Genomic DNA, 27,501 nt, shown 5'->3' on the forward strand with positions numbered 1-27,501 from the left:
CTGGACATTATCCACCTGAGGTGATGGCGGCTGATAATTGGCACAACAATGGGCCTCAGGATCTCGTCACGGTGTCACTGTGCTTTCAAATTGCCATCGATAAAATGCAATTGTATTCGCTGTCCGTAGCTTATGCCTGCCCATACCATAACCCCACCACCACTATGGGGCCAACTGTTCACAACGTTGACATTTGCCCTGTACAGTTGGAGGCGGCTTATGGTAGAGAAATTAACATTCCATTCTCTGGCATCAGCATTCTAAAGGTGATTGTTGGAGGACATTGTCAGTAATGCAAACGAGATCTTGGGAACTGAGTGTGTCTAAAGTCAACTCTCTGATTTAGATGATCATAGATTATATTATTAGAGACTATATTAGATTACGTTTTTATAACGCTATATGCAGTAAATTCTTCTGGAATCAAATGTTATGTTCTACAAAGGGTGGCAAAAGTATTCTGGTATGACTTTGCTGATAAATTATTTGTGAAGGCAGTGTTTTCTTTGCGGGGGTGGTGGGGGGGGGCTGCCACGAGTCCAATACTAATGCCAATGTTTATCTAACGCTGGCGTTCTCTCTTTGGTCTACAGGACCTCGGCTCATTTGCCATGCCCTTCTTGGAGGGAGATGCCGACCATGTGGATAAGGCCGACATACAGAAGGTACAGTGATGTCCCGAGCCCGGCACACCCTCACCACTACCATTTTTTTGTATTTATTTATCTGTATATGTTATGTATGTATGTATGTAGGTACGTACGTACGTACGTACAGTGCATTCGGAAAGTATTCAGACCCCTTCACTTTTTTCAACACTTTTTAAAAATGTTTTTCTCATCAATCTACACACAAATCCCCATAATGACAAAGTAAAAACAGGCTTTTTGAAATGTTTGCAAATGTAAAAACAAAACAAAAACTGATATCAAATGTACATAAGTATTCAGACCCTTTACTCAGTACTTTATTGAAGCACCTTTGGCAGCGATTACAGCCTCGAGTCTTCTTGAGTATGACGCTACAAGCTTGGCACACCTTTATTTGGGGAGTTTCTTCCATTCTTCTCAGCAGATCCCCTCATGCTCTGTCAGATTGGATGGGGAGCGTCGCTGCACAGCTATTTTCAGGTCTCTCCAGAGATGCTCGATCAGGTTCAAGTCCGGGCTCAAGAACATTCAGAGACTTGTTCCGAAGCCACTCCTGCGTTGTCTTGGCTGTGTGCTTAGGGTCATTGTCCTGTTGGTAGGTGAAACTTCACCCCAGTCTGAGGTCCTGAGCGCTCTGGAGAAGGTGTTCATCAAGGATCTCTCTGTACTTTGCTCCGTTCATCTTTCCCTTGATCCTGACTAGTCTCCCAGTCTCAGCTGCTGAAAAACATCCCCACAGTATGATGCTGCCACCACCATGCTTCACCGTAGGGATGGTGCCAGGTTTCCTCCAGACGTGACTCTTTGGCATTCAGGCCAAAGAGTTCAATCTTGGTTTCATCAGACTAGAGAATCTTGTTTCTCATGGTCTGAGGGTCCTTTAGGTGCCTTTTAGCAAACTCCAAACGGGTTGTCATGTGCCTTTTACTGAGGAGTGGCTTGCGTCTGGCCACTTTACCATAAAGGCCTGATTGGTGGAGTACTGCAGAGATGGTTGTCCTTCTGGAAGGTTCTCCCATCTCCACAGAGGAACTCTGGAGCTCTGTTAAAGTGACCATCGGGTTCTTGGTCACCTCCCTGACCAATGCCCTTCTCCCCCGTTTGGTCTGGCGGCCAGCTCTAGGAAGAGTCTTGGTGGTTCCTAACTTCTTCCATTTAAGAATAATGGAGGCCACTGTGATCTTGGGGACCTTCAATGCTGCAGAAAGTTTTTGGTACCCTTCCCCAGATCTGTGCCTCGACACAATCCTGTCTCGGAGCTCTACGGACAATTCCTTCGACTTCATGGCTTGGTTTTTGCTCTGACATGCACTGTCAACTGTGGGACCTTATATAGACGTGTGTTCCTTTCCAAATCATGTCCAATCAATATAATTTACCACAGGTGGACTCCAATCAAGTTGTAGAAACATGTCAAGGATGATCAATGGAAACAAGATGCACCTGAGCTCAGTTTCGAGTCTCATAGCAAAGGGTCTGAATACTTATGTAAATAAGGTATTTCAGTTTCTTTCTTTTTTTTTTATACATTTGCTAACATTTCTAAAACCCAGTTTTTGCTTTGTCATTATGGGTATTGTTTGTAGATTTGTTTTATTTAATCCATTTTAGAATAAGGCTGTAATGTAACAGAATGTGGAAAAATGAAGGGCTCTGAATACTTTTCGAATGCACTGTATATTATTGTTTGGATAACCTTATTTACTATTATGTATTGATTTTTACCTTTCATTTTTTTCACTCTTTATGCGATGTGCACTGCAGAGAACACCGGAAGAAGAATTATCACTGAATTACCACAGTGAATTATTTTAGTATTTGTTTATGTGTCAATTAATCCCATAAGGGATGGGTTGCCAATTGGCGATTTGACACGAAAATCAAATGTAATTCATTCATTCATTAATTTCATTCATACTAGTGTGCACTGGGAAAATATCAATCTTTAATATTTTTGTATTTTCACCGGTTCATATCTATCTACTATTGAGAATCCAGAGATGGTTGGGGGTTAATTTATAGACTGATGGTGTTGTCTAGATGTGCTTCAGCCAACTTTAATATTTTAATCTTCATCATTACCATATTAAAATGCCATCACATAATTGTAAGCCTACTGTAGCTCTAGTGGGGATTGCAGCACTGACATTGGCGTTTGGTCTCTATTTAACCTCTACGGTATCGGTGTCCCGTATATGGGACGGTTGAGCTAACGTACGCTAATGTGATTGGCATGACTGTTGTAAGTAACAGCAAACTTTCCAGGACATAGACATGTCTTATATGGGCAGAAAGCTTAAATTATTGTTAATCTAACTGCACTGTCCAATTTACAGTAGCTATTACAGTGAAAAAATACCATGCTATTGTTTGAGGAGAGTGCACAACAACAAAAAACTTATCACGGCAACAGGTTTGATACATTCACCTCTGAAGGTAAATAATGTACTTACATTTAGTAATCTTGCTCTGATTTGTTATCCTAAGGGTCCCAGAGATAAAATGTAGCATAGTTTTGTTTGATAAAATATTTTTTTATATTCAAATGTAGGAACTCGGTTCTACAGTTTGAACCCCTGCTGTCTCTGGCTCCACACCCACCCCGCCCGGCCATCTAGATGTGTGAAAGTTAGTGTATAAGCTAGTGATCATCATGTATGACATTCCTGGGAGTTTGTAATCTTACATTTTGTATTACCATATCATTTTTGTATGTTCTCTATAGTTATGTACTTGAAAATGTATCCCGTGAGAGTGAATGTCATTCCAGTACATCTGCTCTGTTATATTTAATCAAATCTGACTAACCCAGTGCACTGCTTGCTGAGAATTCTATCTGATGGTGTTTGCATGTGTAGGGAAAAATACAAATAATGTCCCGTTTGGAACACTAACCAGGTTTCCATCCTTCCTTTTTATTCGAGGAAAGTACATGTCGGATAACAAATGTCATGATAGGCCTGATGGAAACAGGAACTCAGTAAACTTTCCAAATGTCGACCAAACAAAATAGACAAGGTAGGATCTTTTTGTGTAGGTAAAATGTATTATACGTGAAATGATGGTGGGAACGCTTTTATGCGCAAATATTGATATAATGACCATCATATTGAAGTAAACTTGGAGTCACGCAATGACATGTTGCGTGGTCTTCCCACTACGACTTGTCGCTAAAGCATGCAGTTTATTAGGCTACAGATGAAATAAGTTATAATGAACTTCACAGGGTGGTGAAAGTGCAAGGTGATGAGCTTGATGCTCCTTTCCAATAAATATTGAGGGTCTTGTTCTGGTGACATGATCATCGATGCTTGGCTGCTGTTTGACAAATCAAAATAATATTTTGTCCAGTATAACCTCCTCATGTAGGCTATACCCACACTGTATCTGCGAGCTGTTGGCTAGAGCGCACGTGCCAATACCAAAGTGGGCACACTCGCTATACAACTCAATTTGTTTTGTGAGAAAACCATCAGTAGAGTTGAAAATGTGGTGGAAAGCCATTTAACTTGTATTTTTTATTCAAAAATGTGAATTTACAGCAAAAGGTATTTTTATGTGCAATACGTCATCATGCACAGACTTTTATCCGCAACAAGTCAATTTGATGGAACGAGATCTCTGGTGGGAAAATGTGCATATTGTTTTTATTTTGCTCAATTTGATTGCGGGGGCCTGTCTCCCCAGTGTGTATGCCCCTGGTGCTGACGAAGGTGGCCTCTATATGAAACCTCCACACACAAACTCAAAGACACACTTGCACAATCTGATACGTGCACGCACACGCACTGTACATTTTCAAATTAAGAAAGTGGCAGAGACGTCATCAGGAGACATTTTACATCAAGCCTACCTGTCAATAAAGGGACTGAAGATCTCCCAGGTGCCATGTAGAGATGGATGTCTCTACATTTGGCATTGTTCCAAATCCAATCAATAATCTCATTCACACCTGATTGTGCAAACGGCAGTGTCCTCATTTAGGTGTTTCCATTATTACTCTTAATTGGATAAAGCTACACTCTGTTCTAATAACCTGGTTTGGAATGAAGTCTTTAACTCTTTGTGTTGTTGAACCTACTGTTATAGACAGTCATCCATGAACACTGTTTTGGCAGTCTGTCCTTCAAAGGAACATCCTAGCACCAATAGGATCAATTGAAGCCAAACTATTTTAAGTGGATGGCAAGAGAGCTATAAGCGAGGACTTGCCTATACAATGCTAGATGAAACTGTTGTATTGTAGACCTATACCTATCATTCTCCATTGTTTTGTTGCCAGAGTGAAGGGTGTGTGTGTGTGTGTGTGTGTGTGTGTGTGTTGGAATGTTAACAACAGAAAGAGCACTGCTAGTGGTTCCCTTCTAGTGCAGTGTTTGTTTGGCTCAAGAGTCTTACCTCACCCAGAATCCTCTCTGTGTCGTCCTGCGTCTCTCACCTTGGAGCATGAAGGTCGGACCATTTTTTTCCTGGATTTGTAGCAGAAGCTACAGGGCCGACTATGAATCAGGGAAAAAAACAAGAAAACCAGTCAAGGCTGTTGAAAAAGATAAGCTGATAGCTTTTAAGGAAATGGAGTGTAGTAGATCACATTTATTAATTTCCATCTGTTGATTTCCTCCCAAGGTTTTAGTACATATCCTATTTATGCCCATGGTTTCCCATACTGACTGTTGTAACCCGAGTTGCTGAACTGTACCTAATACAGAAGAGTAGGTTTATAGCAAATAAAGGCCATGCATTGTTTCTCATATTTTTCCAGATTATTTTCACAATCAGACTAGCTCTGAAAAATATCTGATGTGGAAAGATCTGATGTGATTGGTCAAAAGACCAATTAGTGGAAAATATATCAGAATTGGGCTGCCTGTGTAAACGCACACCTAGTGGTTCCAAAAGCACTCCGTGTTTTTCTAACTTTGCCATGGGAATGGCTTAAGATTTAGAAGTAGGTCAACAACATGAGGCTGCAATGTTATTTAAATAGAGTATGCCAGCATGTTTGTAATCTCCTGATTTAAACCGCAGTGCATGTGTGACTGAAAGGCTTGTAACACCTGAGCATGAGAAAGGGTTGGAATCCTATAACTTTATTTATTTCACTGATTTCTCCGTCAGAGTAATAGACCTAAGCTGCGTTTACACAGGCAGCCCAATTCTGATATTTTTCCCACTAATTGGTCTTTTGACTAATTAGACTAGCTCTGGAAAAAGATCTGATGTGAAAATATCTGATTGGTCAAAAGACCAATTAGTGGAAGAAATATCAGAATTGGGCTTCCTGTGTAAACGCAGCCCAAAAGTAGCACTACAAGAATGAGCAGTCCATTCAAACTACACTCACCTTTTCTTAGTAAAATGTTCTTCATATGTATGATTTAAAATCTCTACATTCTTACTGCATGACTTAAACGTTTTGTATATGATTTGATGCAACCCTGAAGCCATCTGTGTTGTGTCCATATGCATATTCATATTTATAAAGGCTAAGGCTGAGTCACTCCTCACATTGATTATACTGGGTGAATCTACTCACCAGCCTTTGGCTCTCATCTCTCATCGGATAATAATAATGGACTATTTGCCCTCAAGTCGGAAGCTCTGACTCAGAACGACTTGAACATTTGTAATTATTCAGCGAAGACCTGAAATACATTTCTGGGAATCAACTTGAAATCCCAGACACACTCAGACAGTGAAACCACACTCTGCAATATTTAACCTAGTGGAAGGAACAACAGACTGTCTTCATTGCATCTCTAACTCTATTGTTTACTAAGAGGGGCAAGTTTACAGTATACTTTTTTTGGCACGTAAATTCATATTTTCAAGAAGGTCCCTGATTTAGAAATGATCTGTAGTCTTGCTAGTAACCAGTTTTCTATCTGACGAGGAAAACATTACAAGGAACCTGTAAATCAGAAACAGTATACTTTTGACATTGAACCAATTATTTTGGCTTTACAAAGTCCCTGCCTTTGAGCATTGCAGATTGGACACCCCCCATGCATGGCAAAGTGGTAGATAAAATCAAGAAAACATGTTCAACCTGGTTGTCTATCTCTTGAAACAGAGAATGGGAGCTATTTCCTCTTAACCAGGAATGGCGTGAAATAAAAGTTCAGCCCCTTCCCTCTTCTCAGTCCCCCTTTAAATTGTTAATAGGTTCCAGCTCTGTCTAATTTGAGTAGTTGAATGTCTATATAGAATTGTACATTGGAATTTAGCCACCAAAGTGAAGGCTCCTACTCTGTGATTAAACATTGTCTCTAGATCTTAATAGTTACTCTCTCGTCTCACTGCTGCAAAGCTGTGTTGTCGAAAGAGAGCAAAAAAGCCTTGTTACCTACAAAGCAATCAGTAAACTCTTTGTTTTCTACCTCAGGGTGATGGGAGTTGCCACTCAGCCAGCCCGACCAAAGGCTTCTTCACGCGGGGGCCCTTCAGTCGGCCCTCCAGCCCCAAGTCGGCCCCTGCCAGGACCAAGAACAGCCCGGGCTCCCCCAAAACCATATTCCCCTACCCTTCGTCCCACCAGGACTCCCCACCCAAGTCGCCTCGTCGCCTGAGCTTCAGTGGCATCTTCCGCTCCTCCTCCAGGGACTCTAACTCCACCTCCACCTCTCCCGTCAGCATCAAGCTCTTCTCCAGGGCCAGGAAAGGTAAGACCAGTTGTTCTATGTCTAACAGGGTTGGTTCTGTGAACCACGCTCATATGTTATGCAAACCTGTAGAGTTGTTATCTCCCCAACTTAATGCCTAGGTTTTAGCTCAAAGGGCTAATACAGTACTGTGGCGAGCAGGAAAAAAATGGATTCAAACTCTGGTCGATCACATATGCACAGTATGTGTGTGAAGTGTGGGGGGAGGGAATACAAACTACAACATGGCTCAAATTGTTCCTCTGCTGCTGTGGTAATTAGTGTTTGTGTACTTTTAGGTTGTTTTAGGATGGTAGACGGAAATGCCTGCGTTGTGTATTGGGCATGTGGTTGAGAGGGACTTACAAATAGGTGCATTCACCTTATAGCCAGTGGGATAACCACTTTACAAAGTTTTTTTTTTTGGGGGGTGGGGGGGGTAAGGGGGGGTAGAATGATTACTTTATCCTATCCCAGGTATTCCTTAAAGAGGTGGGGTTTCAAATGTCTCCGGAAGGTGGTGAGTGACTCCGCTGTCCTGGCGTCGTGAGGGAGCTTGTTCCACCATTGGGGTGCCCGAGCAGCGAACAGTTTTGACTGGGCTGAGCGGGAACTGTGCTTCCGCAGAGGTAGGGGAGCCAGCAAGCCAGAGGTGGATGAACGCAATGCCCTCGTTTGGGTGTAGGGACTGAGGTACGGAGGTGCCGTTCCCCTCACAGCTCCGTAGGCAAGCACCATGGTATTGTAGCAGATGCAAGCTTCAACTGGAAGCCAGTGGAGTGTGCGGAGGAGCGGGGTGACGTGAGAGAACTTGGGAAGGTTGAACACCAGACGGGCTGCGGCATTCTGGATGAGTTGTAGGGGTTTAATGGCACAGGCAGGGAGCCCAGCCAACAGCGAGTTGCAGTAATCCAGACGGGAGATGACAAGTGCCTGGATTAGGACCTGTGCCGCTTCCTGTGTAAGGCAGGGTCGTACTCTCCGAATGTTGTAGAGCATGAACCTACAGGATCAGGTCACCGCCTTGATGTTAGCGGAGAACGACAGGGTGTTGTCCAGGGTCACGCCAAGGCTCTTCGCACTCTGGGAGGAGGACACAACGGAGTTGTCAACCGTGATGGCGAGATCATGGAACGGGCAGTCCTTCCCCGGGAGGAAGAGCAGCTCCGTCTTGCCAAGGTTCAGCTTGAGGTGGTGATCCGTCATCCATACTGATATGTCTGCCAGACATGCAGAGATGCGATTCGCCACCTGGTTATCAGAAGGGGGGAAAGGAGAAGATTAGTTGTGTGTCGTCTGCGTAGCAATGATAGGAGAGGCCATGTGAGGATATGACAGAGCCAAGTGACTTGGTGTATAGCGAGAATAGGAGAGGGCCTAGAACTGAGCCCTGGGGGACACCAGTGGTGAGAGCACGTGGTGCGGAGACAGCTTCTCGCCACGCCACTTGGTAGGAGCGACCGGTCAGGTAGGACGCAATCCAAGAGTGAGCCGCGCCGGAGATGCCCAGCTCGGAGAGGGTGGAGAGGAGGATCTGATGGTTCACAGTATCAAAGGCAGCAGACAGGTCTAGAAGGACAAGAGCAGAGGAGAGGGAGTTTGCTTTAGCAGTGCGGAGAGCCTCCGTGACACAGAGAAGAGCAGTCTCAGTTGAATGACCAGTCTTGAAACCTGACTGGTTTGGATCAAGAAGGTCATTCTGAGAGAGATAGCAAGAGAGTTGGCTAAAGACGGCACGCTCAATAGTTTTGGAGAGAAAAGAAAGAAGGGATACTGGTCTGTAGTTGTTGACATCAGAGGGATCGAGTGTTGGTTTTTTGAGAAGGGGTGCAACTCTCGCTCTCTTGAAGACGGAAGGGACATAGCCAGCAGTCAAGGATGAGTTGATCAGCGAGGTGAGGTAAGGGAGAAGGTCACCGGAGATGGTCTGGAGAAGAGAGGAGGGGATAGGGTCAAGCGGGCAGGTTGTTGGGCGGCCGGCCGTCACAAGTCGCAAGATTTTATCTGGAGAGAGAGGGGAGAAAGAAGTCAAAGCATAGGGTAGGGCAGTGTGAGCAGGAACAGCAGTGTCGTTTGACTTAACAAACGAGGATCGGATGTCGTCAACCTTCTTTTCAAAATGGTTGACGAAGTCATCCACAGAGAGGGAGGGGGGGGGGGGGGGGGATTCAGCAGGGAGGAGAAGGTGGCAAAGAGCTTCCTAGGGTTAGAGGCAAATGCTTGGAATTTAGAGTGGTAGAAAGTGGCCTTAGCAGCAGAAACAGATGAAGAAAATGTAGAGAGGAGGGAGTGAAAAGATGCCAGGTCCGCAGGGAGTCTAGTTTTCCTCCATTTCCCTGTTCTGTGAGCTCGCAATGAGTCATCAAGCCATGGAGCTGGAGGGGAGGACCGAGCCGGCCGGGAGGATAAGGGACATAGAGAGTCAAAGGATGCAGAAAGGGAGGAGAGGAGGGTTGAGGAGGCAGAATCAGGAGATTGGAGGGAGAAGGATTGAGCAGAGGGAAGAGATGATAGGATGGAAGAGGAGAGAGTAGCGGGAGAGAGAGAGCGAAGGTTGCGACGGCGCATTACCATCTGAGTAGGGGCAGAGTGAGTAGTGTTGGAGGAGAGCGAGAGAGAAAAGGATACAAAGTAGTGGTCGGAGACATGGAGGGGAGTTGCAGTGAGATTAGTAGAAGAACAGCATCTAGTAAAGATGAGTTCAAGCGTATTGCCTGCCTTGTGAGTAGGGGGGGACGGTGAGAGGGTGAGGTCAAAAGAGGAGAGGAGTGTAAAGAAGGAGACAGAGAGAAATGAGTTAAAGGTAGACGTAGGGAGGTTGAAGTCCCCCAGAACTGTGAGGGGTGAGCCATCCTCAGGAACGGAACTTATCAAGGCGTCAAGCTCATTGATGAACTCTCCAAGGGAACCTGGAGGGCGATAAATGACAAGGATGTTAAGCTTAAATGGGCTAGTGACTGTGACAGCATGGAATTCAAATGAGGAGAAAGACAGATGGGTCAGGGGAAAAATAGAGAATGTCCACTTGGGAGAGATGAGGATTCCTGTGCCACCACCCCGCTGACCAGATGCTCTCGGGGTATGCGAGAACACATGGTCAGACGAGGAGAGAGCAGTAGGAGTAGCAGTGTTTTCTGTGGTAATCCATGTTTCCGTCAGCGCCAAGAAGTCGAGGGACTGGAGGGTAGCATAGGCTGAGATGAACTCTGCCTTGTTGGCAGCAGAACGGCAGTTCCAGAGGCTGCCTGAGACCTAGAACTCCACGAGGGTGGTGCGTGCAGGGACCACCAGGTTAGAGAGGCAGCAGCCACGCGGTGTGAGGCGTTTGTATAGCCTGTGCGGAGAGGAGAGAACAGGGATAGACAGAGGCATAGTTGACAGGCTACAGAAAATGGCTACAATAATGCAAAGGAGATCGGAATGAATTGAACTAAACATCTGGGAAAGGAGAGAGCGGGGCCTCCCTCACCACAACAACCAAATATAACTCTCCCAACTTCCACCTCAGAAACTATCATTGTTGTAAACTACAGCGGTTCAATGTTTTCTAGGAATAGACTAACTTAGTTTATTCAGCTAGCTAACTTGGTACAGTATTCTTCCGTGAAAATCATCCAGGGCACCTAGTCATAAGACGCCACAGCCAGCTAGCATGCCGGACTCCAACAACACGGTTTAGCACCAATACTCGGCCACAACAAACCACCAGTGTGTCAACACGCCAAGCAGATCATTCGTGTCCGTGTCTAACGTTGTGGGTTAGTCCCGACAGCTTGAGCGAGTCCGTCGTCAACTTATTCAGCCAGTTAGTTAGCTAGAATAGTTAGCATACTAGCTAGCCATTGCTTTCAGACAAAGAAGAAACCCCTCCTTACATTGACTTGCAGTTGCATCCCTTTACATTCGCCTAATTTCAGATGAGTACGTAGTAGAGCTACAAGACCAAGTACATGAGTTTAGTGTTTAATAGGCGGATGACATGCCTTACATTTTTTTTTTAACCTAAAGTACCATTTGTGTAGATCTCTGGAATATGACTGTTATTTTGGCATTATCGTGGCATGGAGAGAGGCCCTCCTTAGGGTGACGCTTCTAACCCAACGCCTCCGAAAACACACATACATACACATATAGTGAGGGAAAAAAGTATTTGATCCCCTGCTGATTTTGTACGTTTGCCCACTGACAAAGAAATGATCAGTCTATAATTTTAATGGTAGGTTTATTTGAACAGTAAGAGACAGAATAACAACAAAAAAATCCAGAAAAACGCATGTCAAAAATGTTATAAATTGATTTGCATTTTAATGAGGGAAATAAGTATTTGACCCCCTCTTAATCAGAAAGATTTCTGGCTCCCAGGTGTCTTTTATACAGTTAACGAGCTGAGATTAGGAGCACACTCTTAAAGGGAGTGCTCCTAATCTCAGCTAGTTACCTGTATAAAAGACACCTGTCTACAGAAGCAATCAATCAATCAATCAGATTCCAAACTCTCCACCATGGCCAAGACCAAAGAGCTCTCCAAGGATGTCAGGGACAACATTGTAGACCTACACAAGGCTGGAATGGGCTACAAGACCATCGCCAAGCAGCTTGGTGAGAAGGTGACAACAGTTGGTGCGATTATTCGCAAATATAAGAAACCCAAAAGAACTGTCAATCTCCCTCGGCCTGGTGCTCCATGCAAGATCTCACCTCGTGGAGTTGCAATGATCATGAGAACGGTGAGGAATCAGCCCAGAACTACAGGGGTGTTTTTCTGCTAAGGGGACAGGACAACTTCACCGCATCAAAGGGACGATGGACGGGGCCATGTACCGTCAAATCTTGGGTGAGAACCTCCTTCCCTCGGCCAGGGCATTGAAAATGGGTCGTGATTGGGTATTCCAGCATGACAATGACCCAAAACACACGGCGAAGCCAACAAAGGAGTGGCTCAAGAAGAAGCACATTAAGGTCCTGGAGTGGCCTAGCCAGTCTCCAGACCTTAATCCCATAGAAAATCTGTGGTGGGAGCTGAAGGTTTGAGTTGCCAAACGTCAGCCTCGAAACCTTAATGACTTGGAGAAGATCTGCAAAGAGTAGTGGAACAAAATCCCTCCTGAGATGTGTGCAAACCATGTGGCCAACTACAAGAAACGTCTGACCTCTGTGATTGCCAACAAGGGTTTTGCCACCAAGTACTAAGTCATGTTTTGCAGAGGGGTCAAATACTTATTTCCCTAATTTAAAATGCAAATCAATTTATAACATTTTTGACATGCATTTTTCTGGATTTTGTTGTTGTTATTCTGTCTCTCACTGTTCAAATAAACCTACCATTAAAATTATAGACTGATCATGTCTTTGTCAGTGGGCAAACGTACAAAATCAGCAGGGGATCAAATACTTTTTTCCCTCACTGTACATATAACATTTTTTTTGGAGTGGTGACTTGGGCTGCCACAATGGGCGCCCGGGGAGCTGTTGTTCGCGGGGATTAAGTGCCTTGCTCAAGGGCACAAAGGCAGGCAATGGCATCTAGGATTTGATACCAGCAACCTTCTGGTTGCCAGCTCACTTCCCACTGGATTTCCCTAATCAGACCCAGGAGCAACATCCAGTCCCTCTGGCACCAAAATGGTCAATGGCGAAGGTGCATAAAGATGGGAGAATTCAGATATGATGTAATTGTTTGAACACTATCCACTGAGTTTGTACAGCACAATTAACTTTTTTTTTTTTTTTAATTGCGGGTGTCTGGAAGCTAAAATTGGGATCCTATATACTCTGCTAACGACCATAAAAAAAAAAAAAGTAACTGAGAGAAATGTATAATACAGTGAACTCAGCAAAAGAAGGAATTGGTGGTAAGTGCATGGGGGCTGCTATCTTTATGCACCTCCGCTATTGGGCCTGGAAGGCAAAACATGGGTAGACACTGGAATTACCTTATACCATGTGACAGTCCAACTTAGTTCAATATCAACTTTTCTCTCTATGGTATTTATAGGCTGGTCATTTCATAGGTCGATATATATCCGCCCCTCCCCTGGCAGAGTCATACTGCATCAGTGGGCGAGTTCGTTTTGCAATCCCCCGGTGGCCCGGGTGGGCGGAGTTTGTGCAGTTTAGACCATTCCGTTGGTCCTAAATCTCCACCCACCCGGAGCACTGGGCAATGCAAAAGTAACTCGCCTAGTGTGTGTACTGACATCGTGACTCAGCAGAGTTTGTATTTGTGTCTCCAGAGTTTACCTCACATTTGCACAAAGTCTTGACCCAGAGGAAAAGTTGCTGCTAACCCCCCCCGAAATGTACTCTATTCCATTTGTTTGTTTGCTATGGTTCAATGACATTTGCATTTGTTTTGTCTGTCACAGTTTTTAGCTTACATTTGCAATTTTAAAAATGATCTCTTATAACTTCAAATCTCATTTGACATGGACTAAAGTGATTCCTGTTGAAATCTGTGATCTATCTCCAAGTTGTGTTGTTAGTTTTCCACTGCTCGTCGCTATGTGCTACGGTACCTGAGATGGTGTGAGGTGCATAGGCGCCTGAGCAATGGAGCAAACGGAGCAGCTGAAACCCCACTTTCAAAATAGGGGTGCAAACGAATGTTTTTGCACCCCCACTTTTTTCCCCCCCAGAAAATTATCATGATCCATTGGGGTAATTTGTCATTTTCAATTATTAATGTTTATATGATATAATAACTAACAGATTGCATTTTGTATGCAGTGCTGTTATTTGTTTCTGTTCATCAAATTCGGCCTACACAATAATAAAATATGCAGGCTGCGTATGAGTAGCTCACATGGTATGAAGTAGCCTTTATGAAAGAAAAGGTTGGAAACCCCTGCTCTAGCCCAAACTGTTGAAATATGACCCATGTTACCGGAGCTACATTTTATTATTTATATTGCAGATTCGGGGCCATAATCTATCTAATCTATCTAATCTATCTAGTTAGTTGAAGTTGGAAATGTACATACACTTAGGTTGGAGTCATTAAAAGTCGTTTTTCAACCACTCCACAAATGTCTTGTTTACGAACTATAGTTTTGGCAAGTCGGTTAGGACATCTACTTTGTGCATGACACAAGTAATTTTTCCAGCAATTGTTTACAGACAGATTATTTCACTTATAATTCACTGTATCACAATTCCAGTGGGTCAGAAGTTTACATACAATAAGTTGACTGTGCCTTTTAAACAGCTTGGAAAAGTCCAGAAATTATGTCATGGCTTTAGAAGCTTCTGATAGGCTAATTGACATCATTTGAGTCAGTTGGAGGTGTACCTGTGGATGTATTTCAAGGTCTACCTTCAAACTCAGTGCCTCCTTGCTTGACATCATGGAAGAAATCAAAAGAAATCAGCCAAGACCTCAGAACAAAAATTGTAGACCTCCACAAGTCTGGTTCATCCTTGGGAGCAATTTCCAAACGCCTGAAGGTACCACGTTCATCTGTACAAACAATAGTACGCAAGTATAACACCATGGAACCACGCAGCCGTCATACCGCTCAGGAAGTAGACGCATTCTGTCTCCTAGAGATGAACGTATTTTGGTGCGAAAAGTGCAAATCAATCCCAGAACAACAGCAAAGGACCTTGTGAAGATGCTGGAGGAAACAGGTACAAAAGTATCTATATCCACAGTAAAACGAGTCCGATATCCGACATAACCAGATAATATTGAGAAATGTCCTCTGGTCTGATGAAACAAAAATATAACTGTTTGGCCATAATGACCATCGTTATGTTTGGAGGAAAAAGGGGGTGCCTTGCAAGCCAAAGAACACCATCCCAACCGTGAAGGACGGGGGTGGCAGCATCATGCTGTGGGGATGCTTTGCTGCAGGAGGGACTGGTGCACTTCACAAAATAGATGGCATCATGAGGAAGGACAATTATGTGGATATATTGAAGCAACATCTCAAGACATCAGTCAGGAAGTTAAAGCTTGGTCGCAAATGGGTCTTCCAAATGGACAATGATCCCAAGCATAGCCGAATCCTTATTCTAGTCCTCCTCTGTTCCTCCGGTGATGTAGAGGCTAACCCAGGCCCTGCAGCCCTCAGTATCACTCCTACTCCCCAGGCGCTATCATTTGCTGACTTCTGTAATCGCAAAAGCCTTGGTTTCTTGCATGTAAATATCAGAAGTCTACTTCCTAAGTTTGAGTTATTCACTGTGTTAGCACACTCTGCCAACCCTGATGTTCTAGCAGTGTCTGAATCCTGGCTTAGGAAGGCCACCAAAAAAAAAAAAACTTAAACTGATCTTGCCTGCCTCAAGAACCGCTGAGCTACTGCTAACCATACAAAAATACAGTGGGTGGTCCGCTCAGGTCTAACTAATGTTTTTAGACAATGTTCTTTCTACGGGTAATGTATGCCCAAGGGCAACTTGCTAAATCCCCCTTTTCCCAGAAACACACAACATAGTTACCATACAGAGTAACCAGCAAATGAGTGAGTACACAAAAAACAGGACATCACAGTATCCATACTCACATACGAAAAATAGTCTCTGTCAGCAAACACAACTGACTGGCTTTTAAAACAATGGGAGGTGTGAGTGAAAAACCAGAAACAGGTGGTGCAATGCAGAGGAATGTCCACTGATTGGTCCACCTCAGCAATCAGCAGACAAACGGATGTCGGACAGGTGGGACACCCCAACAACCACCAATCAGGAACACAAAGGACACCTGTGATTAGGGCAGAAGGAGAGGAAAAACACATACAGGATACCTGTATCCGTAACAGTGGGAAATACACATGCGGAGATCCGTTCACCCACACCGAGTCTCACAAAGACATGGCGGTTGGAACCAAAAATCTCAAATTTGGACTCCAGACCAAAGGACAAATTTCCACCGGTCTAATGTCCATTGCTTGTTTCTTGGCCCAAGCAAGTCTCTTCTTCTTATTGGTGTCCTTTAGTAGTGGTTTCTTTTCAGCAATTCAACCATGAAGGCCTGATTCACACAGTCCCCTCTGAACAGTTGATGTTGAGATGTGTCTGTTACTTGTAAAGCATTTATTTGGGCTGCAATTTCTGAGGCTGGTAACTCTAATGAACTTATCCTCTGCAGCAGAGGTAACTCTGGGTCTTCCATTCCTGTGGCGGTCCTCATAAGACCCAGTTTCATCATAGCGCTTGATGGTTTTTGCGACTTCACTTGAAGAAACTTTCAAAGTTCTTGAAGTTTTCCGTATTGACTGACCTTCATGTCTTAAAGTAATGTTGTACTGTAATTTCTCTTTGCTTATTTGAGCTGTTCTTGCCATAATATGGAATTGGTATTTTACCAAATAGGGCTATCTTCTGTATACCCCCCTACCTTGTCACAACACAACTGATTGGCTCAAACGCATTAAGAAGGAAAGAAATTCGACAAATTAACTTTTAAGAAGGCACACCTGTTAATTGAAATGTATTCCAGGTGACTACCTCATGAAGCTGGTTGAGAGAATGCCAAGAGTGTGCAAAGCTGTCATCAAGGCGAAGGGTGGCTACTTAGAAGAATCTCAAATATAAAATATATTTTGGTTTGTTTAACACTTTTTTGGTTACTACATGATTCCAAATGTGTTATTTCATAGTTTTGACGTCTTCACTATTATTCTACAATGTCAAAAATAGTTAGAAAAAAGAAAGACAAACCCTTGAATGAGTAGGTGTTCTAAAACCTTTGACTGGTAGTGTATTTATAAATCCCTTTTTACATCAGCAGTTGTCACAACTTGCTTATACAGAAACCCAGCCTAAAATCCAGAAGAGCAAGCAATGCAGATGTAGAAGCACAGTGGCTAGAAAAAACTCCAAAGGCATGAACCTAGGAAGAAACGTGGAGAGGAACCAGGCTCTGAGGGGTGGCCTGTCCTCTTCTGGCTGTGTCGGGTGGAGATTATAAGAGTACATGGCTATTAAGGCCAGATCGTTCTTCAAGATGTTCAAACGTTCATAGATGACCATCAGGGTCAAATAATAATCACAGTGGTTATAGAGGGTGCAACAAGTCAGCACCTTAGGTGTAAATGTCAGTTGACTTTTCATTGCCGAGCATACAGAGGTAGAGGTAGAGAGAGATGTTCCAAAAAAGGTCCAGTTAACAGGATCACAAATACAAATTCCATCTAGACACCGTTGTCCTAGAGCACACAAAAAATGGTTCATAGCTCTCTCTAAACAACAGCACCACAGGTAACTTTCACAAAGCTGTGAATGATCTGAGAGACAATGCAAGAAGGGCCTTCTACGCCATCAAAAGGAAATTCGACATCCCAATTAGGATCTGGCAAAACATACTTGAATCATTTCTAGAACCCATTGCCCTTCATGATTGTGAGGTCTAGGGTCCGCTCACCAACCAAGAATTCACAAAGTGGGACAAACACCAAATTGAGAATCTCCATGTAAAATTCTGCAAAAACATCCTCTGTGTACAACATAAAACACAAAATAAAGCATGCAGAGCAGAATTAGGATGATACCCACTAATTATCAAAATCCAGAAAAGAGCTGTTCAATTCTACAACCACCTAAAAGGAAGGGATTCCCAAACCTTCCATAACAAAACCATCACCTACAAAGAGATTAACCTAGAGAAGAGTCCCCTAAGAAAGCTGGTCCAGGTGCTCTGTTCACAAACAGACCCCACAGAGCCTCAGGACAGCAACACAATTGGACACAACCAATTGGGATAATTACTTGACACATTGGAAAGAATTAACCAAAAAACAGAGCAAACTTGAATGCTATTTGGTCCTTAACAGAGAGTACACAGTGGCAGAATATCTGACCACTGTGACTGACCCAAAATCAAGGAAAGCTTTGACTATGTACAGACACAGTGAGCATAGCCTTGCAATTAAGAGAGGCTGCCGTAGGCAGACCTGGCTCTCAAGAGAAGATATGCTATGTGCACACTGCCCACAAAATGAGGTGGAAACTGAGCTGTACTTCCTAACCTCCTGCCAAATGTATGACCATATTAGAGACACATATTTATCCTCAGATTACACAGACCCACAAAGAATTCGAAAATGAAATCAAATTTTGATAAACTCCCATATCGATTAGGTGAAATACCACAGTGTGCCATCACAGCAGCAAGATTTGTGACCTGCTACCACAAGAAAAGTGAAGAACATTTGAATGTCTCTATTTCTTTGAAACTTTTGTGAGTGTAATGTTTACTGTTCATTTCTGATTGTCATTTCACTTTAGTTTATTATCTATTTAACTTGCTTTGGCAATGTAAACATATGTTTCCCATGCCAATAAAGCCCTTTGAATTGAATTGAATTGAGAGAGGGGGAGATTCGGGACAAGGCAGCACGTCCGGTGAACAGGTCAGGGTTCCATAGCCGCAGGCAGAACCTCCGAAATTGGATCAGCAGCATGACCAGGTGGACTGGGGATGGGGACAGCCAGGAGCCATCAGGCCAGGTAGTCCTGAGGCATGGTCCGAGGGAGGGAGGGAGGGAGGGAGGGAGGGAGGGATATGGGAGAATTAGAGGGAGCATACCTAAGATCACACAGGACACCAGATAAGACAGGAGAATTACACCAGATAGGACAGACTGACCCTAGTCCCCCGGCCCATAGACTATTGGAGACTGAGAAAGGGTATTCGACAGCACAGAAAATGTGTTTAGAATGATTTCACAGCATTCTGGTTATGTTACTGTGGTGGATGTGTGAGAATGGAAGGCGTCAGTGTCGGCAGCATTGTGGGCGATTTGATGCTAATGGCAACACTTATGTAACACCACCAAGCTCATTCCCAGTCGCCTGCTGTGCACACACACAATCTCTCTGTCATTTTACTCACTGTTAAGGCTGGCTATTCCTCTTGCAACTATTTATTGCCCAATGTAGAACGGGAAGTACCTGCATTAGCACACTGATTTAAAGTCTCCCTTAGTGATTTTTTGCAACGACAAATGTGGCTTTGACCTTATGTAGATTCAGCCAGTTCCTCTTTCGCGCTGCAGTTTCTTTCAACCCTTCACCTTCACCTCCATTAATGTTTGGGTGGGTGTGCGTATGAATTTTCACTATTTTCTGAGACTATTGAGATAAGTAGGCAATCAAATGCAAATAAGAGTCAATCTCGACTTGTAGTTGCCATCATTGCCTTCCCCAGTGGCCCATTAAACAAAAAAAAGGTCCATTCCCAGAAGAAAATATGTGTGCACTTATTTTAAATGTATTTAAAGGGCAGGAAGCATGAGTTTTTACTCACCAAAGTAACAACACAATGTGGTCAAAGACTTAGTAACTTAGTTGTAGACACAATCTGGTTACCTAAAACTACATGTTCTGTGTTTTTTACATATTTATTAACTTACAGTGCCTTGCAAAAGTATTCATCCCCCTTGTCGTTTTTCCACCACTTTTCCATTATTTTGAAACAAGTTATTTTTTCCCATTCCACTTCACCAATTTGGACTATTTTGTGTATGTCCATTACATAAAATCCAAATAAAAATCAATTTAAATTACAGGTTGTAATGCAACAAAATAGGGGTATTCACCCCCTTTGCTATGTAGCCCCTAAATATGATCTGGTGCAACCAATTACCTTCAGAAGTCACATAATTAGTTAAATAAAGTCCACCTGTGTGCAATCTAAGTGTCACATGATCTGTCACATGATCTCAGTATATATACACCTGTTCTGAAAGACCCCAGAGTCTGCAACACCACTAAGCAAGGGGCACCATGAAGACCAAGGAGCTCTCCAAACAGGTCAGGGACAAAGTTGTGGAGAAGTACAGATCAGGGTTGGGTTATATCCCACGGAGCATCATTTTAAATCCGTTATAAAAAAATGGAAAGAATATGGCACCACGACAAACCTGCCAAGAGAGGGCCGCCCACCAAAACTCACGGACCAGGCAAGGAGGGCATTAATCAGAGAGGCAACAAAGAGACCAAAGATAACCCTGAAGGAGCTGCAAAGCTCCACAGCGGAGATTGGAGTATCTGTCCATAGGACCACTTTAAGCCGTACACTCCACAGAGCTGGGCTTTACGGAAGAGTGGCCAGAAAAAAGCCATTGCTTAAAAAAAAAAAAATCAGCAAACACGTTTGGTGTTCGCCAAAATAACATATGGAAGAAGGTACTCTGGTCAGATGAGACTAAAATTGAGCTTTTTGGCCATCAAGGAAAACGGTATGTCTGGCGCAAACCCGACACCTCTCATCACCCCGAGAACACCATCCCCACAGTGAAGCATGGTGGTGGCAGCATCATGCTGTGGGGATGTTTTTCACCGGCAGGGACTGGGAAACTGGTCAGAATTGAAGGAATGATGGATGACGCTAAATACAGGGAAATTCCTGAGGGAAACCTGTTTCAGTCTTCCAGAGATTTGAGACTGGGACAGAGGTTCACCTTCCAGCAGGACAATAACCCTAAGCATACTGCTAAAGCAACACTTGAGTGGTTTAAGGAGAAACATTTAAATGTATTGGAATGGCCTAGTCAAATTCCAGACCTCAATCCAATTGAGAATCTGTGGTATGACTTAAAGATTGCTGTACACCAGCGGAACCCATCCAACTTGAAGGAGCTGGAGCAGTTTTGCCTTGAAGAATGGATCTTCAAAGTGGTAGGCATGTTGTGTAAATCAAATTATACAAACCCCCAAAAAACCTGTTTTAATTCCAGGTTGTAAGGCAACAAAAAAGGAAAAATGCCAAGGGGGGTGAATACTTTCGCAAGCCACTGTACTTCCGGATATCTTCTGAACTACCCACAATGTACTATTTCTCAACTTCATATGGAGAACCGGTGCTACCTAGCTTGCTCCAGCTGGCTAACATTAGCTACTTGCCATGCTAGCATGTAATTACATTCCAGACCAAGTGTTGGCATTGATGAGCTACCATATACAATGAGGGAAAAAAGTATTTGATCCCCTGCTGATTTTGTACGTTTGCCCACTGACAAAGACATGATCAGTCTATAATTTTAATTGTAGGTTTATTTGAACAGTGAGAGACAGAATAACAACAAAAACATCCAGAAAAACACATGTCAAAAATGTTATAAATTGATTTGCATTTTAATGAGGGAAATAAGTATTTGACCCCCTCTCAATCAGAAAGATTTCTGGCTCCCAGGTGTCTTTTATACAGGTATCGAGCTGAGATTAGGAGCACACTCTTAAAGGGAGTGCTCCTAATCTCAGTTTGTTACCTGTATAAAAGACACCTGTCCACAGAAGCAATCAATCAATCAGATTCCAAACTCTCCACCATGGCCAAGACCAAAGAGCTCTCTAAGGATGTCAAGGACAACATTGTAGACCTACACAAGGCTGGAATGGGCTACAAGACCATCGCCAAGCAGCTTGGTGAGAAGGTGACAACAGTTGGTGCGATTATTCGCAAATAGAAGAAACACAATCTCCCTCGGCCTGGGGCTCCATGCAAGATCTCACCTCGTGGAGTTGCAATGATCATGAGAACGGTGAGGAATCAGCCCAGAACTACACGGGAGGATCTTGTCAATGATCTCAAGGCAGCTGGGACCATAGTCACCAAGAAAACAATTGGTAACACACTACGCCGTGAAGGACTGAAATCCTGCAGAGCCCGCAAGGTCCCCCTGCTTAAGAAAGCACATATACAGGCCCGTCTGAAGTTTGCCAATGAACATCTGAATGATTCAGAGGAGAACTGGGTGAAAGTGCTGTGGTCAGAGGAGACCAAAATCGAGCTCTTTGGCATCAACTCAACTTGCCGTGTTTGGAGGAGGAGGAATGCTGCCTATGACCCCAAGAACAACATCCCTACCGTCAAACATGGAGGTGGAAACATTATGCTTTCGGGGTGTTTTTCTGCTAAGGGGACAGGACAACTTCACAGCATCAAAGGGACGATGGACGGGGCCATGTACCGTCAAATCTTGGATGAGAACCTCCTTCCCTCAGCCAGGGCATTGATAATGGGTTGTGGATGGGTATTCCAGCATGACAATGACCCAAAACACACGGCCAAGGCAACAAAGGAGTGGCTCAAGAAGAAGCACATTAAGGTCCTGGAGTGGCCTAGCCAGTCTCCAGACCTTAATCCCATAGAAAATCTGTGGAGGGAGCTGAAGGTTCGAGTTGCCAAACGTCAGCCTCGAAACCTTAATGACTTGGAGAAGATCTGCAAAGAGGAGTGGGACAAAAATCCCTCCTGAGATGTGTGCAAACCTGGTGGCCAACTACAAGAAACGTCTGACCTCTGTGATTGCCAACAAGGGTTTTGCCACTAAGTACTAAGTCATGTTTTGCAGAGGGGTCAAATACTTTTTTCCCTCACTGTACATCACATAGAAACATCGGATTTTCTGCGTTAAAAAACAAATGTTTATTAATTATGAAATTATGAAAAATATTAACATTACCCCATGAGGCCACTAGAGGGCGATTTGGTCATTTGACTGCAGGAAAGGGCTACAGCACAGGAGAGTTTGGAAAAAGAAGTATACCTAAAAAAGGTACACATATGAACATTTCAACAATTAAATCTACATTACATACATAGCTTTTGCTGAGTCCCCAACGGTTTTCAGGGGAAATGGAAAGCGACACTCCATCTTACAGTTATTTTTGTTATTGCCGTCAAGACCAGTATGTAGGGGATCTAGTTTCAGGCTGTGTTTTTTATGCCTGCTACGTTAGGTTACATAAAGCGTGACAAATATAAACAAAATAAAAAACTAACAATAAGCAAAGGATTAAATAAATACAAATGACATCAGAACATTTTGCGTTAGTTATATTTCCTGAAGAAAATGTGTGTGCTTGCTTCAGATGTCTAAAAGTATTATTATTGTAATGAAAAAAGTTGTAATCTTTACTGCAGTAGAAGTAGCGGTGACTGTAGTAACGGTAGTATTGATTGTATAAGTAGCTGTAACTATAGTAGTAGTGACTGTGCAATTTCTAAGTAACTACCTGGTAAATACAGAGTTGTAAAATAAAGGGTTACCAAATAAGTTGTACACAGGATGTAAACTTTCTCCTCAGGAAGTATTGGTACAGGGCAATTTTCCCAGCCCTGTGGAGTGGTTTCACACACCCAGTAATGATCGAGATGGAGAAGGCAATGTAAGCGGACAGAATAACCTTCCCGAATTCTAAGTGATTTATAGAAAGGATGATAAGGATCAATGGAAGATAACTCACAACCATAGACACGATGATCACTGATTTGATTCATCATTGGGTTTGTACCCTCACTGTCCCCTAGTCTGGGGCGTTGCAGAGCCCAGAGGACTGCAAGGCAGCAGAACAGATTCACACAGAACACGGCTAGAAGTAATAGACCAGTGTTGTAAACGTCATGAATGTGGAAGCCAAGCAGGACCGAAGCACCATCAGCCAAACCAGCCCAGAGCACCCTACCCTGTACCTCAGAGGTTTGTACTTCAGGAAGGTTACAGGGTGGACCACCGCTAGGTAGCGCTTCACACGGATGCAGCATATGAACATGGAACGAATAGTGGTCATAAAACCATCCAAAAATCCATACACATGCAAAAGTGATTTGTTTACGAAGACATATTCTTTAATTAAGGCCTGGGCATTGTTCAGGCAGTAGAGCATCTCCGACTCAGCCAGGTTGAAGATGAAGAACTCTAAAGCTAACCATCTCGCTCTGGTCGTTATCAGCCACAGAACGTAGACATTGGTGGGGAGATCCAGGATGAGGTTGAATGCGTGGTTTGCAGAGAAATGTGGCACTAACAATGAGACGTGATCAGATAGGTTTTCTTGGGAGACTACAGAATTGGTGAGAGAAGATTTGTTCCCCTCGGAAGTATTCATCCCTTTACTGAGTGGTTCTGATGTGCGTGCTCCAATGTCCCAGTGATATGTGTAGCTGTTACAGTTACAGGACAGTGGTCCTCTGTAGCTCAGCTGGTAGAGCACGGCGCTTGTAACGCCAGGGTAGTGGGTTCGATCCCCGGGACCACCCATACACAAAAATGTATGCACGCGTGACTGTAAGTCGCTTTGGATAAAAGCGTCTGCTAAATGGCATATTATTATATTATTTAATATACTAAACTTGAAACAGCATCTACTGCAAAGGAAACTCTACTTACTGTACAGTCTTTATTCACTAACCCATTAACTTCGATGATTCATGCCTACACAACATGTATGTATCAAAATAAAATAAGTATTTGTTTTAAGACGTATTATAAAACAGCTTAATCACTCACTGAAGTAGTACGTGACGTCAAAGTATTGATACGCCAAGCCTTGACCAAAACAACAAACATGGCAGACAATTTCTCTCGCCTCATATCCATAACCAGTAGTAACCACACACTTCAATTAAATGTATCCTGAAAGTAAAAGACTAATCTAACATTTCCGCTCCCCAAATACATTTTAGTTATTTAGAAGACGCTTTTATCCAGAGCGAGTTACAGGAGCAATTAGGGTTAAGTGCCTTGCTACCTGCTGCCAATAACATTGTCGCCGATGTGGACTTGCTAGCCAGCTACAGGATTTGAGTTATCTCAGCCGTTTTCTAATAAAACAACTCAGCTAGCGAGTTAATTTGCAACGCTAGCTGTACTCTGAGACTAGTTAGTTTTCAATCAAATATATATTCAACATAACTAGTTTATGCACTGACCACCACATTTGTGACCGACCGGCTCGTTTCAGTCTTATGTAGCAAAATTTGAAATTGTGTTTTTTACATTAGATAAAAGTAGAGACTCAGAGCTAGAAAAGTGTATATCATACAATACAGTTGAGGAACAATGGGAAAGTAATTCTGTTGTGAAAGTTGATCAACTTGTAACCTCACTTTTGAGAAAATGGCCCTTGAATCTTTTGGTAAACCTACTGGAGAGCTCTTCTTTGTCTACACCCATTCAGCATCGTTCACACCCTCTTAAGCCGTAGCCCCACACATCTCTTTAAGGATTCACGTGAGGCCATGCACTAAACAACCAAAGGTTTCAAGACTAAAGGCTGGTTTATACTACGTCTATCGACAGTTGTCGCAGTGACATCATGAGCATTCTATTTTTGTCCGACATCAAACTTGTCGTTGTCGTTATGAAAAAGTATAAACACAAAAACTACAGGCTGCATGACATCAGCAACCTGGTGGTCCAAAATAGCATAACAAGTGTATTTTAACACCAATAAATCCACCCTTTTAAAAATGAATTTAGTATATATCAATCTAGCAAACCAGGCAACTAAAAGTAACTTTCTAAACAATGTTTTGGTTAGTTTCTAGCTTGTTAGCTAGCTAGCTAGCTAGCTAATGTTAAGTTAGCTTGCTAGCCAGTTCAAATAATGACCATATCATATAGCTGACAACGTCTTCACTAGCTCATTTGTCTTCATTATTACAGGAAAATAAACTCACAACAAGGTAATTATTTACAAGTTAATGGCGAGCCAATTACAGAAAATAGCTTACGGTTGTGAGTGTGATGAAGTAGCTCGACCGCCACCCCGAGCGCAGGGTGAAGGCAGCGTTCGCTGCGTACGAGGAGCTGAACATGCCCCTCCTTAAAAAAGAGAACCCCAACATGTGGCTGTCGCAGCTCAAGCAACAGTTAAAAAATGAATGGATGAAGTCGCCAGAGAACCCCCTGAACCAGCGCTTTGCCAACTACAACGCAAAGTGAACCAACTCCAGCAGCAGCTAATACAAAACTGTTTACTTATGCACATTGGACCTTATAATGGAAGATGCCCCAACCTATAATTATTCCCCCATTATGAATGTGTTGCTGGAAAAGCTGCACTCATTCCCTAGGAAGGACCTCCGATGCAAGGAAGCACTTTAGGACTTCCGCTTGTTTCATTCAGATTTGACAAGGAAAAGCCCCCCCCCCCCAAACCAATGTTCCTGCTGATTTTATTTTACTGTGCATGCCCACTTATGAAGCATCTCAGCGGTTTATGGATTTTATTCCCACTATCAGTTTTTGGCACTTATGTTGAAAAGGGATTAAAGTCATTTATTTCAGTTCACAATACACTAACATATCCAATTGTTTCTGAGAATGAGACTACAGGTATGTGGTCTGCACTCTTGCCTATCGTAATCGCCTCCATTAACCTCTAATGATGATGATGACTATGTCGCTTTGGATAAAAGCTTCTGCTAAATGGCATTATTATTATTATTATTATTATTAAGTAAAAGCAGGGCATTCTACCAGAGACTTTTAGAACTTGGACACTGTCTCGTTGGCCTAACGTTATATCCTAATTTGACTTTGGTGCAGGTCATGTTCTTCACATTACCGTCGCTGGTAAACACATACTATAGCAAATAAAATCAGAGTTGATTTGTCACATGCACAGGATACAGAAGGTGTAGTGAAATGGTTACTTGCATAATAGTATTTTGTTTAGACATCTAGCTAGCTAGCTAAACAATGAACCATAATCCCAACTCATAACATTACTACAGTGAGGGAAAAAAGTATTTGATCCCCTGCTGATTTTGTACGTTTGCCCACTAACAAAGAAATGATCAGTCTATAATTTTAATGGTAGGTTTATTTGAACAGTGAGAGACAGAATAACAACAAAAAAGGCAGAGGGAGATTGACAGTTCTTTTGTGTTTCTTCCATTTGCGAATAATCGCACCAACTGTTGTCACCTTCTCACCAAGCTGCTTGGCAATGGTTTTGTAGCCCATTCCAGCCTTTTGTAGGTCTACAATCTTGTCCTTGATCAATCAATCAATTTTATTTTATATAGCCCTTCTTACATCAGCTAATATCTCGAAGTGCTGTACAGAAACCCAGCCTAAAACCCCAAACAGCTAGTAATGCAGGTGTAGAAGCACGGTGGCTAGGAAAAACTCCCTAGAAAGGCGAAAACCTAGGAAGAAACCTAGAGAGGAACCAGGCTATGAGGGGTGGCCAGTCCTCTTCTGGCTGTGCCGGGTGAAGATTATAACAGAACCATGCCAAGATGTTCAAAAATGTTCATAAGTGACAAGCATGGTCAAATAATAATCAGGAATAAATCTCAGTTGGCTTTTCATAGCCGATCATTAAGAGTTGAAAACAGCAGGTCTGGGACAGGTAGGGGTTCCATAACCGCAGGCAGAACAGTTGAAACTGGAATAGCAGCAAGGCCAGGCGGACTGGGGACAGCAAGGAGTCACCACGGCCGGTAGTCCCGACGTATGGTCCTAGGTGCT

General features: G+C 43.2%; 1 protein-coding gene across 1 annotated transcript in view; it reads left to right on the plus strand.

Annotated features, from left to right (window-relative positions):
• The window catches only part of LOC123491273 (5'-AMP-activated protein kinase subunit gamma-2-like), a 45,448-nt gene extending 19,483 nt beyond the window's left edge, over positions 1-25,965 (plus strand). The window contains exons 2-4 of the mRNA XM_045221548.1: positions 594-665; positions 7,036-7,380; positions 25,777-25,965. Coding sequence (XP_045077483.1) covers positions 594-665; positions 7,036-7,380; positions 25,777-25,965 — 606 coding nt within the window. The remainder of the gene's footprint in view (positions 1-593; positions 666-7,035; positions 7,381-25,776) is intronic.
• The last annotated feature ends 1,536 nt before the right edge of the window (positions 25,966-27,501 follow it).

The sequence above is a fragment of the Coregonus clupeaformis genome, chromosome 7 (genome assembly GCF_020615455.1).
Source record: "Coregonus clupeaformis isolate EN_2021a chromosome 7, ASM2061545v1, whole genome shotgun sequence".
Taxonomy (NCBI): Eukaryota; Metazoa; Chordata; class Actinopteri; order Salmoniformes; family Salmonidae; genus Coregonus; species Coregonus clupeaformis.